This window comes from Acipenser ruthenus, chromosome 9, assembly GCF_902713425.1.
Source record: "Acipenser ruthenus chromosome 9, fAciRut3.2 maternal haplotype, whole genome shotgun sequence".
Lineage (NCBI taxonomy): Eukaryota > Metazoa > Chordata > Actinopteri > Acipenseriformes > Acipenseridae > Acipenser > Acipenser ruthenus.
The window spans coordinates 14167135-14185712 of record NC_081197.1 but is presented as its reverse complement, the minus strand read 5'-3'; the positions used below and the strand labels follow the sequence as shown (position 1 = coordinate 14185712).

Genomic DNA, 18578 nt, shown 5'->3' with positions numbered 1-18578 from the left:
AAAAAGTAAGACACAAACTCTTCTGCTGATTACTGCCTAGCTGTGTATACATGGAAGTGGAAGCAATCTCATCTGTCTTCTTTTTTTAAACATGTAATGCAACAACTGAAAACTGAAGTGGAAAATATCTACAGGAAGCCACACTTCAGTAACAACCAAGCAGAAAAAACATGGAAATTGCCTGAAGTGATATATAATGACTCAATGCGTATCCTGAAATACTACTTCGATTTTAGGATTTTGCTCCACTGAAAGATTTGTATAAAATGTTACATAACAAATAAACTGCATACAGAAATCTATGTTTTATAATTTAGAAAAAATACTTTGTAAATCTGATTCTTTATTTAGTAAAACAACCCTGATGTAACTATTTTGTATCTTAACAGAGAAACACAAATTAAACACCCCAGCACTCCACCAAAAAACAGCTTCTCCCAAAAGAACACAGAAGGTAATTACTTATTTTATGTTTATTGAGTGTAATTCAAGCATACATTGCACACATGTTAGATTCTTAAAGATCTTTATTCCAAAAAGAAAAATGTAACCAATAAAAGTTACGAAACAAGAAATAAACAACTCAGCCATCTGAATCAGAGAGCTGTTTTATTATTAATTTTAAGTGTTATTGTTTCAGAAACATTTTGGAGTATAAAGACAATCCAACCAACTTTTAATTGGTTTCTTTGATTTGAGCAGTTATAGTGGTGCCGTTTTCACAACAAGCTCATATTATACCTGTCACTATGTAATTACTGTCTTAAAAGCATTTGGCACATAATGCAAATGTATTTAATTTGACATTTGTTATTACACATCTGATGACACCAGAGGCGTACATACCCTGGTTAGCACATGTGCAATCAAGGTAAAGGAAGGGCATGCACACAAAATTGTGTTGTGTGAGTTTACTGTATATGTGCTGAGCAGTGGGAGTGTTTTTCCACCCAACAGGAAACTGATCACACCTCTCCCATGTTTAACAAAACAACCCCAGTAAACAGGTTGTTATATTCTGTAACATTTAAACAAAGGCAAATAAAAAAAACAAGTCTTTGTCTGAACCTTAAATATAAGGTTACACTAATTACCCTTAATTATGGTGGGAAGAAAATTCCAACGCTGAAGAGCATATCAGCTCAGAACGTGAATCAAAATCTGATGAGTACCAAGCAATGACTGGAGCCAAAGGGATTAAGAAACTCACTCAATTAAGCTTTCATATTTTAGTTAGCCCCAGAAAAGCCCATGGGACATAAGTTAATATTTTACTTGGATGCATGCACATATAAACATTAAAGAGTACATTCTAAATTGTAATCTAAATGCAAATACACTCAACACACTTGGAAAGCAACACTGTTCCTGCTAAACAAGTTTGCATTATGGGATTGCACTACATTTCACTAATCTAATTGCCTAACTGAAGTGTCATTTTAAAATGGGGAACATCTGAATTATCTTTACTAAATGCAGGAGGGTAAAACTGAAAAGGTCCACACACTTCTAACTCACTACAACAAAGAGCTTTGGTGAATCTTTCCACTGTTGCCCTGGATCTACAATAAAAATTTTACAACACTAATGCGCATGCTGCAAAGCCATTATGTTTAGACAGCTGTAATAAAGTAAACCCACACTAACACTTGAAATTGAGGGAATTGTTTCTGACATTAAATAATTTTGATAATAGTGTTATTAATGACTGGATGCTAATTGATAGTTCCCATTCCATTTCCATTGGTGAATGGTCATGTAGAATAATTTCATTTTTATGAGCGACATACCAAAAAAACAAAACAAAGATATTCAGATATTTTACAACCTTCATCCTTCTAAAATTATCTCATTTCTATCTAGTTGATGGTATTTACATCCCTACCTGTTTATGAGTGGCATGCTCAGGGCCCACCCAGCTGCAAAATCAGGGTACTTAAAAACAGTAGGGTTGTCAGCAAAGGCGTAGTGGTGAATGATTGTAGATTCATCATCATGTAATGGTTTCCCCAGAAACCACTCCTACATTGAAAAAAAACACCTTTTAATTATCCAATGACCAGTAACATTTTCTGGTTGCAGATTTTGTGTTATACTTGAAATCTAAATGTGTAGTCACATAAGATGGTATATTATAGTGACAGAAACCAGTTGGATTTTTGTTGAATGTGGTTTTGGTTGTACTGACAAATTAAATCCACCACCCACTCGATATATCACGGGTGTCGGGGTCCAATATAAATCCACTATGTATCGAGGGCCGCGATATAGCGAGAGACAAATAGAAAAACAAATAGGCTAACAAATACTGTACAACCACTCCCTCGTTTTATCAGGGGCGTCAGGGTCCAATATAAATCCTCTATGCAACCCGCTTTTTCTCATTTTTTGTATATAAAAAGCAGCAGGTTTTAATTCGTACAGTGGCGGGTAATTGCTTCTCATCAACTTCAGTCTTCAATTAATTTCATGAGTCTTCCTCTCCTTTCTCAAATACACAAACCCGCTGCATTAAAAGAATCCATTCCCAACATAGGAAGCTTGTTGCTAGGAAGCTGACGTCACTGCCTTGTGGCTTTTACTAGTGCTGCCACACGTGAACACCTTGTTGGCTAAAATAAAAACTGCTTCAGCAAGTAGATATTTAATTTGCTTTATGCTATTGTGCAATGCATGTGTATATGATAACAGTATGATATTAATGCTTTGTTTTTAATTGTTTTATATATTTTTGTTTGTGATGTACGAAATAAAACGAAAAGTAATTCTAAGTGCCTATGTATATTGCAGCGAAGGCATATGCAGTTACAGCAAAATTGGGGAGCCAACTCCAGGACCGTGATATATCCGAATCTGCAGTATAGCGAGGGGCGATATAGCAAGGGGTGGGTGTACATAGTTTTGGCCAAATGAAATTAGTACTACCAAACAGTACAGTTTATAACTTTGGACACCGGTGCACAAACAGGAGTGGCATATTGCAATTACAACGTAGCTCAACATTTGTTTTGAAAGAAAACCAAAAAAACATTTTTACATTTTTTCAGTTTCATAGTGAATATATACCCTCTTTTTAGTGCAAAATACTGTATGTATTATGGTGCAGAGGCTATATGCAGATTGGAAAAACAGCAGGTAGTATCTACTGGTGGTGTATAATAATATAGGCCACCATGATTTATTTGGAATCAGGAAGTACTCGAAAGGAACAGGCAAGTATGATTCTACAGGCTCACGTCATGCCAGAACCACTGAACTTATGAGCATAAACATCCTAAAAATTGTAAGAAAAAGGTAAACCTAAAATGATACAATATCTGATATACTACTGGTACTTAAAACAGGAACAAGATCAATTAGAGACAAAAGAAAAGTAAAATAAATGCAAAATAAAAACTGTTTTGACTTAACACTAATTTAAACCAGTAGGTAGTCCATCCATACTGTATTCCCCCACAAAACAGCACTTGTTTCAATACATACAGGATATGGCAAAATAGTATGTGAGATTTTCTCTGGAACCGATTTCATTTCAAATGAAAAAAAGACAAAGTTTTTAAACAGCTGCCAAGAAATGATTACTGATTAAAGAAATGATTCCTGAAAAAAATAACAAAGTTCCCTTTGGCAGTTTACATGAGCAGAACTTCGCCATGTTTAATATATTACCAGTTAATATCCTAATTTGAGATCAGAAGGCTTCTTTTTTCCTGCTTTGATCATTATTTGCCATGCTAACTATTCCAGCAAAAATTGATTCTTATTTTTCGAAAGTGAGGTGGGGAAGTATAATGGTACTATATTAGTCCAATTCACTTCAGAATATTTTTTTTCTGAAATAGTTAAGTTTGAAAGACTAATAATGAAAGCAGAAATGACAACAGAGAATCATACAAATGTGGATTTTAAACAGGAAAGAAAATCTATGTTAATCATTTAAGATAACTTCTGAATGTACCTGCTCCTTGTCAAACCGACTCAAGGTCTCCAAAAGTTTAGGAATCTTTAATGTAGTTTCCTCTTCTAAGAAGAAAATCCATGATGAATTTCTTCCATAGGTAGCAGAAAAGCTGGTAAAAATGTGAACAGTTGTATTAAAATCGAAAAGGCTTTGTAAAAAGCACATTTTGTGAAATGAGGCACAATCAAGTCCCAACATTAGCAACCACACACACACACAACTTTGCTTTTAGTGCAGCCAATCAGAAACAGAACCAAAGAAAAAAGTAGAACATCGCTCAACCAGACAAAAGATAAACCCAAATAATGAGAAGTAACTTCAGCAACCAACCAGTGGTGGTAGCGATGGTAGGCAATGGTAGGTTGGAAGCACAGCTGTGCTCAAGCTTGCGTTGCAGACAAGTTTTTTTTAAAAATGGATTTCACCAATATCCTAGTCCCAGGCAATAATTTGTATAATTGTGGTAGCCTGCTACATTACTTGGGAGAAACACCATCCTGCACGATTTGTTCTCAGCTCTTGATCACATGGAATAGAGAAATAGGACTGAGAATAGGAAAGAAGCACTTTTTTTAAAAAGAAAATACATACATATTGTTAAACTATGATAAATAATTATTGCTTGGAAACAACAATCTAATTTCTTCTAGAGAGGTCATTTTTTTCTAAAATAAACTTTATCAAAGTGCTTGTTTTGTGGTTGTTAAATAGTGAGCTTCCATGTGTACACAGTTCTTTATTATATTTCTTTCTTGATCAGAATAAAGGAACACGATTTTTATAATTATTTCAGTATATTTTGCAGGTACATGCATCTCCCTTGTTATACGCAGCAGAATTTCTTCTGTTTTTATATAAATGCACAATTTCAGAGACTTGATTATTTTAATATCAGACTTATTAGTACTATGCTGCATTGCAAATAGTATATACATTTAATCAAGTGGCCCATGTTACATTATATTTGTTTTGGTTTTATTAACACAAGTATGTAAAGTGTTTAATAAGATGCAATTTAATTTTTTTGTATTAATGAGAACACATCTTTTTTTTTTTCTTAAAATCAATTAATTGGAGCTTTTGCAGGTCCTGTGTATCGGTGCAGTGGTTTGTAATTTCTCCTGGTTTGGGATATTTCTGAGTGTTTATGTTTTATGTACTGTAACATAATGGAATTGCATTCTGAAAAAGATATATGTGAGATTTCACCGTTTAATGAGACAATGTATTTTCAGACTGGAAATAGGAATAAAGGGACACAATTTGGAAGCTGACCTATGATTCATTTCTGTATATTTTGAAATGTTCCTTCAAAATAATACAGTACTACAGATTTGAATCTGGCAAGCCAATCTGGCCCAGTACTCTTTATGAGTGAGTGCAATGCAGTGCGTAAAATAATAGTTTATACTAAAATTAACTAGGTTTGTAAACAAATATTTTTACAAAAAGTCTTCAGTGTATCCGTGCCTTAGGTGAAGGTAACACTTGCTGTACCTATGTTGTTCCTTAAACTCTGTTGTATCTCCCTTGCAGTTAATCTTCACACGATGACTGTAACACAGTAGCAGAATGCTGGCTATTTTTATACTTATATATATTTTATATTTTTATACTGTACAATAGAAAATTGCCAGCTATAGTAATTGCCTCGTGCAAACTATTCCTGATACAGTAGCAACACTAGCGACTTTCTAGACACCCATCTTGAAAGAGAGTACTCCCACACCAGCCAAGGGCTTGGCTTTGAAGCAGTGACCCAAGTACAAAGTCCACTAGAACACTAGGATGTTGAGCTGCTGCTGTGTTTGAATAACAATTATGCTTCTTTCCATCTTTGAAAGTACAAACTAACTTCATCTGTAGAGGAGGCTTATTAGCTAACACATTTTCAACATATCCAGGATGATGCAGTGGCGTGTTATCTACTTCACAAATTCTAAAAGCTCATCAACAAAAAGGAAATCTTTAACCAAATCACTCCGTACCTGAATTCAAAGGTTCCCAAGGCTACATGGTTTTATTTAAATGTAATTACAAAATGGCACTGTTCCTCTTTAACTGGTGGAAGCTGATACAATACTTTGAAAACCAGGCAAGTATTTTTGGGGTTTTGTCTCCATAATGGAAATGATTTTCCTTCAGATCTGTCAGCCATGAAGTACTTACCGAGGCATTATTGGAAGAATACTCCATCCTGCTTCATTCTCTGACAGCTTGTGAACAAGCAGTACAATCGGGAGGTTCTAAAAAGAGAAATCACAAGGTCATGTCAGAGATTAGTTCAATGCTTTTTTCTTTTTGTTTCGCTTATTTATAAGCCGTACACTGCTCTACGGGTCCAAGGCTGGTGACGTCATAAACCTTTACCCACTCACTGTATATACTGAAATCAGCCAATCAAAAGACAGTCATATTCAATCAGATGATTATAAGGTAGCATCAGTAGCAAAGGGCCCACCTACAAACACTTTTTTTCAGAAATGAAAACAAATGGTCCAGTGTAAGATTATTTTATAAAGTGTATACTGCACAATAAAGGGTATATGTCAGGAGCATAAGATAAGCAGAGACAGAACTCCACAGAACCTCACAGAATCCCCAAAACACTGGCAAAGACATATCCTGCAAGGACGAAAACAACTGGAGCCATGCCGTCCTGTCTTCCATTCTCATGGTATACTATTTGCGTCTTATCTGCATATTATCTGCTTAATAACATATTTAATCAGAGCTACACATGTAGAAATTAAACTACTTATTAACAACCATATATGGAAATTGTTTGTACTTCAAATGCTGCGCATGCCTTGTGCGTGAGGGATGAAACCCAGTGGCAGTGCTCAGGTGTCCATCCTACTGAGACCAGAACTAGCTGCTCTGTTTGTATTCTATTACTACAATAAACTATACAGTCAAACCTGTATTAGAGACCACTCAAGAGACTAGTAGTGGTCTCTTAACACAGGTGGTCTCTTAAGAGGGCCCATAACTTATGAATTTTCTGTTTGTCTCTGACATGCTTTCCTGTAATTATGTATGTCTTACATACACTGTAAAAGACAGAAGATGTACTATGAACAAAAGGAAGTATGTAATTTAATAATATTCATTTAGATAATGCATTTACAAAACAAATTATTTTGTGAAAGTAATTAATGCTTGCCTGTCTCAGGTCACACAAAATGTTTTAAATCCTTTGCAAATTTCAATGCCTGTGTCTGCCTTTCAGGTACGTGTTGATTCATTCTCATCGCGAGAGTGTCTTAAGGGACACTGATTGGTTTATTACATCTTTCCAGAACCATAAACAACCACTCATAATATAGGTCTCATGTGTGCAGTTTTGAAAGAAACACATGTTTTAGCAAGCATGTAGTTTATAAAAAGCATAATATCTAGAACTACACTGGGTTAAAGACATCTCTGTGTGTCATGTACTTCCTGCGTCATTTGCATTGGAAGGAAAACTTGTCCCCACCTCTTCATTGGCTTCTTTCCTGTAACCAAAGTAGTTTTGTGAAGTTTCTGCAGGCCACTGGCATCCAAACAAAACGTTAAAATACCAATGATTCACATACTTTTGTTACAATTTAAGTTACCTATGGAGAAAAATAAATAGCTCAGAAATATTTTAATTAATAAACAAAATAACCTTCTTATCATAAACTATAAATCAGTAACACTTACTAAGATAAGCCAGTCGCAGAGCAAACATATCACAACTTGCATTTTCATTGTGACACGCGCAAAGTATAAATTTTGTCGTATGAACGAAGAAAAAATATGTTAATGAAAAGAGTTGCAATATACTAATTTAAATATTTGTTGTGTCTTCTTAGCAAGACCTATACTGCGAGAGTCGTACAACATTGTTCAAAGAAATAGCGGTAGCTGAGTGGCACACACATACATTTGTAGTGCTCAATGTATTTTAAATGTATAAATCATTGCGCTGAAATAACACTGATGTGTTTTGGGTACGCTACACATTACATTATGTAAAAATATAAATCTGTACAGTAGGCCTATACAGTATACAGTACAGTAGTAAAATCAAATGAACACCTAGCGCACTTTCTTTTTACATTAGCCTGTAGGCAACCGGTATGGTAACACAAAATAAATCATGCTACTGTATCGTACACATTGTTGTACAAAAGATTATTTTAAATTTAAACTAAATTAATTTAGCTTTTTTTTATATATATAATTATTATTAGTATTAACCGGCAGCCTAGACAATTAACACAAAATAGATCATGGTGCCGCATTGACAAGTTATGATTCTTACAGGAGGACAGTCAATTCTCGTTAATACGAATTTCAAAAGGACCAGCAAGAAAATTTTGCATTATACCACTAATTCATATTATCATTACTAGCCTATAAGCCAAATGTATACTGTCCTTTTTTACTTAAGTTAGTCAGTGCTAAATTGTGCACAATTACAAACCACCTGCACATTAATAGAATAGTTTCCTATTCCTATACAGAGGTTCAGAATGAGCTGAAGGGGTTAGCGGCACATGTGTTAAGTCTATTGGCTGCTATTAGCAGGCTACAATATATTCAGAACTCCGCTGCTCGCATTTTAACTGGCACTAAACTGGGTGCCCATATTACACCAGTTCTTGCTTCTTTGCACTGGTTGCCGGTTGAGAGCAGGATAGATTTTAAAATCCTGTTGTTAATCTATAAGACTCTGAACAGTTTAGCTCCATGTTACATTGCTGAATTGCTTACACATTACACACCCGTACGTAATCTACGTTCTTCATCCTCGGCTTTATTGGCAATACCCAAGACTAAGCTTCGCTCCATGGGCAATAGGGCTTTTTGCCACTATGCGCCCAAACTTTGGAACAACCTTCCTCAATCTATCAGGGATGGTAAGACCGTTGATGCTTTTAAAAAACAGTTAAAGACACACTTTTACATTCAGGCATTTTTATCATGATTTGGTTTTTGATTTGTGTAATTTCTTTTTATATTATGTATACTCTTAATATGCTGTATGCATATATGGTTCTCTGTGTTTTTTTGTGTTTGCACAGCGCTTTGAGATGCGTGCATTTAGGTGCTTTATAAAATAAAGATTATTATTATTATTATAGAAATTTGTCTTCAAGGCTTGTAAGTACACATTGCTTTAGGGAAAAATAGGTATTTGGCTGTTCGCCTCAAATGCATTGAGCACAACTGGCAATGCACGAGAAAAAGCGGACTAGGAAATGCTAGCAACAACTGCGACTGTTTAAGACATGCTTTCAAAAGTTCTTAACAAATTGATGCAATTGTAAGTAAGTGTAGCAATTGTCTGCAGCGTTTGTACATCTCATTATAATATTTGAGAACCCTCATTTGCATTATCTCCACCCCTTTTTGCGAATGTATGCTGGAATGCCCAGAATTGCATATTCATCTACGCTTGAACCACAAACAGAAACTGCTGCTGCAAAGCATTCCCTAAAAAAGTCATAAATACCATTGCGGTGGTTTAGTACATTTAGAGGGTTACAATGTCAGTAAATACTTGTACACAATTCATACTGCATATAGAACCACATACTGTATATCATATCTCAAACTAAAGTGTTACCAATCCACCCATCTTGGGAATAGAATACATTATACTACTTCTCTCAGACAATGTGATTGCCAGTCTTCCCTTCTACTGTACACTAAAAGAACATTCTGTCATAGCCACTTCCACTTTCCCAAAACGAGTCATCAAATGATTCTGCCCAATATTCTCAAAGGTTTTTACTTATTAAACACCAATTAAAATGTAAAAACTGAGTTATATATATTTTTAAATAAGCTGAAAAAAACATGCATACTTACACTGTACATTCATTATGCTGTCAAGTTATTCTCTAAACGGCAATTACATAATGAAGAATACTTCACAGCTGTTTGCTTTAAAATAAGATTCTGTCGGAATGCTAACACTTAACAAAATTAATTACCCAACACTTGTAACAGCAACAATGACCACTCAAGTGATGATTCTGAATATGGCTTGTACCATGTTAATTGCACCATACAAGTATTTTCAAAAGTTTTTTTTCCCACGTGAGCAAAGTATATGTGTTCTGGATATGAGACGCACACACACAGTATTTAGTAAATACTGAAGTACTTCATTCCTTACAGCCGCTGTTTCTGTTTCTTTTAGTTAAGCACATGAAGCACTGGCTCTTACTGGTGAGTTCAACAACTACATTATTCCTATCATGCTTTATTATATAAAAGTACAGTAACATCTAACTATTAAAAGGTAACTTTTAAGCAATAACTGATTGGCAAATATTTAAGATTGTCTATTTCAAACAGACACAACAACATGCACTGTCAACACCCTTAAAATAGTTTTCCTAAATAGTTTTTTTTTTTTGTATCCGATTTCCATTACATGAGAGTAGATGTTAAAACTTCATGCCGATTTGAACTCGGCTCTCGCCAAGATAAGCACCAACTAAGATGCAGCTTTACAGTAAACTAATGTGATCCATCTGTGTCTCCATCCATTTGCGTTTCCTTCCATCTGATGATGTAGATATCCTTCTGCCTGCTGTTGATGGCTGAAGTTTAATGCTGGCTCCAGGGTTCAGCTTATTTTGCCTCCCCAGCGCATCAGCACACACAATGGATGCAATGCTGGCTCCAGTGATCAACCACAGTGCGGTCTCCACAGCGCATCAGCAACCGTCTGGATTGAGCTAAGTAGGGTACATCTCTGGGGTCTTCAAGCGAGCATGTCGACTAGCCCACGACACCTCAAGAGGGTGAGACGGTGATTCTGGCATCCCAGCATCACCCTCCTCCGTCCCCCATTCAACTCAACCCAGCTTAACCGTACATCAGCGTTTCTTTCTTTCTATTGTGCTTGAGATCCCCAACCAGAATCTTTCTGTCTCAACCACAGCCAGTTGCTGCTCCTCTCTGCTGCTTCAGATAAGTTCTTCAATGTGCGACGCAACTCTTGGCCACTGAATCCGATGCCTCCGAGAAACTAGGTTGTAGAGTGTGCCACATATCCTCGACAACCCACCTCCACTGGGTAAACCCAGACTCTTCATCCTCATTGTTCCGCTTCAGCAGCTAGTTGAGAGTACCAAAGCTTTTTTGTGTTGTTCCACACTCTCCCATCTCATCCACTCTCCCTGCTTGGCCTGGGAAACCTCATCCTGTCCTCCTGCTTCTGCACTTCGTTGACTACCAGCTTCCTCCGTTGAGCTGGGGTTGCCTTGTGCCATATAGGAGGAGTTGAACTTGCCCCATGATATCACCAATTCGAAGGGCAGCCTCTGCATCTTCCACGGCTTTCTTTGCCACCCACTTTCTTCCAGTTTTCAACACAGGTGCTGCCTCCCTTACGCATTTGTCGCGTGACTCTACTAATGTAAATTCCAGTAGGACCTTGGTGCACTTAAACTCCTCCGTTAGAGCGGAGACTGGTAGCTGCAGTATTCCTTTACCATAAAGTCCCACTCTGCTGAGGCAGTGTGGAACTCCCAACCATTTCCTGACATATGAACTGATTAAAGCTTCCAGCTTCTCTACTGTTGTCAAAGAAACCTCGTACACAGTCAGTGGCCACAGCAGCCTCGGCAGTAGACCAAATTGAAAGCACCAGAGTTTTAGTTTGCCTGGTAAAGCGCTGCTGTCTGTGCTCTTCAACCCTTCCACTGCTTGTTGTCTTCTTCCACACAAACTGTGTCCTTTAGATCCCCGTCGTACCATCTCCCAAGATTTTTCACTGGTTTCTCAGAAACTGCTGGTATTGCCTCACCGTTGATGTAGAACCTTTTACCTACTGCTACTAAAAGAACACTAATATAGGTAAACCTTTAAAAAAAAACTCATAGTTGTTTAACTTTTCCTATTGTGTGTGGTAGTAATAGAATATGCAAGCACACCTTACTGGTACATGCCACCTCATTTCAATAGACAATATCTATGCGGCACTGCGTACATTAACTAATGCGCTAAGAAAAGAATATCCTGTTTACACTCATGCACTAATTAGCCACAGATGGAGCGTCCTTTTCGTGTAGTTTACACATGTCTGAGTAACTACAATACTGTATTTTTGTACCCCTACCAACTGTTCTTTAATAACAAACAAATTGAATTAGCATTTGGGAATTTTGCTTTATTATTATTATTATTATTATTATTATTATTATTATTTATTTCTTAGCAGACGCCCTTATCCAGGGCGACTTACAATTGTTACAAGATATCACATTATTTTTACATACAATTACCCATTTATACAATTGGGTTTTTACTGGAGCAATCTAGGTAAAGTACCTTGCTCAAGGGTACAGCAGCAGTGTCCCCCACTAGGGATTGAACCCACAACCCTCAAGTCAAGAGTCCAGAGCCCTAACCACTACTCCACACTGCTGCTTTGTATGCAGTCCAATAAAGGAAGTGCACTTGCTCAAAATAATTATTATATAACAGTCTCAACATCATCTGTCCATTCTGTACCCTTGCCAGTACAGAGAACCTAATGCTTATTGTGCTCATCCATTTACTTTTCTTTCACTGGGTTTTGTCTATAGACTAGTCTTAGCAATATATCAGCTCTCTTTGTTAGGAGTTGCCATCTAAGATCTGACATACCCAATTTTTAAATCTGTTGAGTTTTTTTTTCTGATTTGAAAGCTCTTGGCAGCCACTCGCATATTGTGGCAGGAGAGGAAAGTTGGAATTTGCAAAAGTAAGTTTGCTTGAGCACAAGGTTCTAGCATCACTCAAATTATTATTATTATTTATTTATTTTTACTGTGGAGGATGAATACAGAACACTCAGGTTTGCCAAACTCCAAAAAAAGATTTAATTTTTTCAAAAATCTTCTCTGCATATAAAAACGAATAGCATGCAGCATAAACGTTTTAAGCAAAGCAGAAAGCTTTATAATTATAGGCTCTGTATTCATGTGTGTATGCAAAAGGAATTTATTTTAATTGCAGATTAGTATATTTGACTTCAGCAAAAAAGGACATGGACATGGGCCTATGCAAATATCTGCTTTCAAATTAACAATGTGTTTTAAAAGCATTATGCAACACATTAGTTCTCAAAGTAGTATTTTGTATTTATAATTGGACTTTTCATAATCCCAGTTACAAGGTTGAAGGTTATGGAATAATGCCCATATAGCCTATAAGAAGACTCAGCAGCTACCTGCAAATATCAGGCCACTGCATACTAGATGTGTTTCTCTATTCAAATTTGACATTTAAAAGTAATGTGTTGATTTTGGATTCTAAATCATTTAGATTCCAACATGATACATGACATTACTGATCTGCAGTTCAATGGATGTCATCTGGATTTTCACACTTTTTGGTTCAGGGTTGTTCTGGTCACCATTTTCACATGGATCTGTACACTGATGGATTATACCTAATTGCAATAGGACACATGTGCTACTTTGCATCAGATAGTGCATTCAAGGCATGTTATTCATGACTTACTCTTGGATACTGAGCACGTCGACCAGGTGAGAAAGTTGTTGGCCGTTATGCCTATATTTGGTTCCCGGGACATGCTTGCCAAACACAAACTATGAACACATGTCATTTAATGATGCCAAAATGGAAAACAACTGGATTTATGACACTGTTATGATGCAGTGGCGACTCCAGGATTCTGGAAGAGGGTAGGTGAAGGAGTGGCAGACAGATGGACTTGGGGGGGGCACATTATGAAAGAACCAGGTGGGAAAAAACCACTATCCTGGCTGTGGACTTACTCACTGTAATGTCTACAATAACATCTAATATTAGTGCAATAAGGTAAACTTTTAAAATAGTTTCACCTTATAGATAAGACAACTAAAACTTCTCCAAATGTACAGCAGGCTCAATTAAAACATTATCTGTCCATGTCTTTCTTTTAAACTTGAAATCAAGGATCATTCCTCATTTTCAAGAAGGGACCAACCATAGCTCTTTTTTAGCCACATGTGTGTGTTCTACAAGGTTCGTTATCGGATCGGTGGTGCATTTTTTTCATTGAGTTATGACACATACTCTGCAAATAATTACGCTAAACATCACAAATTCTCCATCTCTGTTAATGTGTTACGATGTAAATACAACACCATGGAATAGCAAACATGCTCACAACACCGGAAAATAGAATCAGGGAATGCATTAATATAAAATATCCATAACATATTCCAGTTTAGTTTAATATTATAGGCACCGTAAAGGCATTTTGTACTACCAGGTGGTTCCGGTCAGGTCATCCTAGACCTAATAGCTGAATTTCACCTTTTCATCACCTGGCCTATTCTCCTGGTAACACCTCCACTATAGAAGTCCATTAGGCCTCTTTGGTAGCATAACTGATGTTAGCTGAGGCTTTTTCAAATGACTACATTTTTGTTGCCCTTCATGTGTTTTTTTTTTTTTTGGTTGGTTTCATTTTTGTGCTCCACAAATCTCATACTGCTGTCTGTACTCCCAACTCACCTCACCTCTGAGCTGTAAGTGCAGCCGCTAAATACCCCGATGCACAGGCGGCGCTCACTGCGACCCTCATTATCATGATTGCAGCTCATTATTTGTGAGTGTCGAGTAATTTGCATTGCTCTTAAGCTTACATACACCACAGTACAAAAAAATTGCAATGAAGCAAAAAAACTATAACCTAAAGTCATAAAGGCAAGTCAGTAAACAAATTAGAAAGCACTGTTCCATTTGAAATACTAATCAAGTTGGGGGCAGCTTCCTGAGTTGTGAAACCAGAAGAGGTCCTTTTGACAGAATCTTTAAAAACAACGTACAGCATTAAATACAACTGTCCCGTCTGCGCTGCACTCGGTAATCAGCAGACACAGGAATAACTGGCAGAACAGGATTATTTGGGATTTTTAGAGAAACGTTAATGAGTTGTCAAGGGATGCAGAAGTGCATGAATAATTAGAAGTTCCAGCAGCTTCGATAAGTTGCTGGGCTTTTCAAAACAGTTCAAAGCACTTTCCCCAAGTCATCCGAAAAACAGAAAAAAAAATCAATACAGCTTTTTTTTTTTTTTAAAGCCACTTACTCTTTAACTACATGTAATTACTACAATGTGCACTTGGCACATTTCTGTTATCATGAGGATAGAACTCCATACATGCACATGTATTCATATGATGTTGTAAATTCATACATTACAGTGTATAATGTAGTTAATGTAACTGAAGTGTATGCTTTTATTCTGCATGTTCTTGACCTGAACAGAAATGCATGTAATTTGAGTGGGCATGTGTTAAGTGTGGTCAATCACCTGAATATAAGCATTCTTGTGTGCAACACGTTTCAGCCTCTTAATCACCTCTCATACCTCGTTTCCACGAACCTGCAAGCACTGTGCTGGCGTTGTTCTGTCACTGTTATGAAAGCGTGCCACATTGTTTCCATGATTTTTGTAAAGACCCATACCGTGCCTTGGTGTGTCAGCACCATGCCGTGCCAGCATCCTTTCATACCTGATACTGGCACGGCACGGTAGCTGCCCAGAGCTGGGGGGGTGTGAGAATGTGTAACGAAACAGAAAAAATGTCGGGAAACAAACAAAGAACTCTGTGGGAGGATTTTAAAATTAAAAAGTTGACAAAAGCAACTGAATACTGCCGTTAAGAACATAAAAGTGTCACTTTATCTCACCAGCTTACCGGAATAGAAATAAATGTTTCCCGGTGCTGTGAAGCAGAAAAAAGAAAAGCATTTGGGCCATTCACAAAGCTTATATTGAACTGGAAGAGAGATAGAGGGAAAGTTACAGATTTGCAGCAGCTGAAAACCAGCGACTGTGTGTAGATTTGCTTATTTTAATAATAGCAGAAAAGTTTGCTATCACGTAATACTGTCCGTGAGACTGCTGCCTTCTAAGTAAATCGTTCATTGATATTTTTTTTATTCATTTTTTTGTTCATGAAGTTCAATAATTCAGAAATTTTCTGTAAATAATCAATAATTAAATTAAATTTAAACAAAACATTGTTGTCAAAGAGTGTTCATGCAAAACCAATGTGAATTTACAATATAACTTCATATAACTTAATATTGTTCTGAGTGATAATGTAAATCTTCTATACCGGGCTTTACATTGTCTTTTACGATTTTTTAAAATTGTTTTTAATATAACAAAACAAACAAACAACAACAAAAAAAATGATTCAACATCTTGACACGTCTTCGATACCGTGTGTTACCATGGTTACCATTGTAGTATTTCGTCATTTCTGTTACCTATATTAATATATTTAGTGGGGACAACTTGGCATGCTTCCATTACTGTGCTGATTAAGTACCATGCTGACACAGTATGGGAATAGTAATCGTGGAAACAAGGTATTAGTTCTGCCTGCCTTCCTTCTCAAATGTCTGGAACACAGCGACACGTCCAATTAAATTGTTCTCTACGGCAACATCTGATCATGAATATCTAAAATGTCAAGTCATTTTCATTAAGAAAGGAAATGTTCTTGCTGGGAGCGGTTTGCATGGTTTCAGAATCTCACCAGCCAGTGCATGTTCATTGGAAAGCATTAGTCCCTGCAGTGAGAACTAAATTGCACATTATGTTCTCAGTGCCTCTCTATTTTAATTTACACAAACTTGGTGTTAATAATACCAAGGATTATCTCCTATGTGGGCAAACGTTTCCAGTAACTGTATTACTGGGGCCAATTATTTTAAATGTAGTGGTTTTCAGGTTAAGATTTTCAGACACTCTTTTACTGTGTACAAAAAGGAAAAGGCTGGTCAAGTAAGTTTAAAAAAAAAAATCTATTGTTGAAAATACAGGGCCATAAAATAAATTGTCACATATGGCATACATTTTGGAGGCGAATAGATCAGTAAATCTTTTAATGTCCAGTGATATTTTATAGTACTGTTATCATCCCAATAGCATGGCAAAAGATACAAAAAGAATGTGACACACGTTCCTTTTATTAAAATCGCTCTTTATAGGTGTGTATGATTTGTTAGTTACCGAAATCTCAGTCAACAACTGAAGACAAGAGGATCATTTCGTACCACTTAATTTGCACCAATGAAACATAACCTGGTTAACCGTACTGATGACATATCAAATGCCGAGATGACAGATATGGCTGCATTCTTGTAGAACTTAAGGATAAAACAAAATGCATTTTGACAAGGAATTACATTAGTTCCATTACTTAGGTGAGCACAAGGTGGTTTCAATAAATACTTTCTGATTTAAATATAGGCCTACTATGTGATACTTTAGGATAGTCAGTCTATTTAAAACAGTAGGTAGGTGTTTATTTTTATTTATAATTACTAGTCGAATAAACCGCTACCGAATAAGACCATTTTGCTACCTATTTTGCAGGCAGGTAGCAAATCCTCACTACTGCCTTAAAAAGTGAACTTCTAGCCCTGGGGTACAGTAACATCCTTTACCCTCACTAAAAGCTTATCAGCTCATCTTTATATTAGGTAACTATACATCTGAAGGAATCTGGATGAGCTGCTATCTGGATGGGTGTCACCAGTTAAACCCTGACATTGACATACTGTAGATTCCCAAGGGGTAAAAAGCAAAAAAAACTCACCAGCATATGAATTAGAATTCTTAGAAACACTGTTGGGTATTTTCTCCTGATTAACACCTTCTAAATAAGACTCAACAACATACCATATGAACAATGAGCGGATCATAGAAATATGAAATCAATATAGAAAAACAAGTTTTCAGACACTGCAGTCCTTATCCCCCCCGAAGACCATACTGTCTGTCTCGAACATGTTTCGCTTGTTCATGCCAGCAATTACACCTCGGAGTGGATAAGAACTACAATGCCCACAAACTGCTACATACTGTTCTGTTACAAACTGATAACTGAGAAAAGGTCCAATCAAACTTCAATTATATACCAAGAAACACTGCAGCTAAAATACTAACGTTTGTGTATTTTGAAATACAAAGTACATTAAATACACAAGGACCAAACATTTACAAAATAAAATACATATAAAACACACAAACTAGATATCCAAGTGTGAAATACAAACAGAGAAATCCTGACATCAGAATTTGGTTTAAAATCACATACAGTATTCAGTTTCTCTCAGGGTATAAATTGTACAATGGTGACACCTAGGGGTGTAAAATGCAATGACAAAATAAATCAATCTCAGACATTTTCCAAACAGGCTATCTGAGTAAATATTTTACTTGGTGACAATAAGCAGTCTCACTAAAGCAGGATGGTGCACAATGTGGAGTCTGAACTAGCAACAAAAGTAAGCATGTCTCGAATAGGCTGCTCTATAATGTCATACCCTAAGATACTTTGAATCCTGTATTGATGATGTATTCAGGCAACACCATGCAATATAAGGTTTAAAAGTGGTTAAAATTATACAATTCAAAACTACCCCATCACAATATACTGTAATTAAATGGCCAAATAAACAAGACAATGATTTCAGACTTATAATTCCTATGTAGCAGACCACTCTTGCATTTGTGGAGTTGCCTGCAAACCTTTTTTTCATTGAGGTTTTGAAGCAAAAGTGAGCAATGGGAAATGGGAACTACAGGGAACTGCACACAATTGATCTC

General features: G+C 36.4%; 1 protein-coding gene across 3 annotated transcripts in view; it reads right to left on the bottom strand.

Moving 5' to 3' along the window:
* The window catches only part of LOC117972870 (beta-1,3-glucosyltransferase-like), a 63252-nt gene that overhangs the window by 28528 nt on the left and 16146 nt on the right, over positions 1–18578 (bottom strand). For all 3 annotated transcript variants that reach the window (XR_009329545.1, XM_059030460.1, XM_059030461.1), the window contains exons 5-7: positions 6131–6207; positions 3959–4070; positions 1886–2022 (exon numbers count right to left, since the gene is read on the bottom strand). Coding sequence is in view for 2 of the 3 variants with exons in the window: in XM_059030460.1 (XP_058886443.1) it covers positions 1886–2022; positions 3959–4070; positions 6131–6207 (326 nt within the window). In the remaining variant the exon portion in view is untranslated. The remainder of the gene's footprint in view (positions 1–1885; positions 2023–3958; positions 4071–6130; positions 6208–18578) is intronic.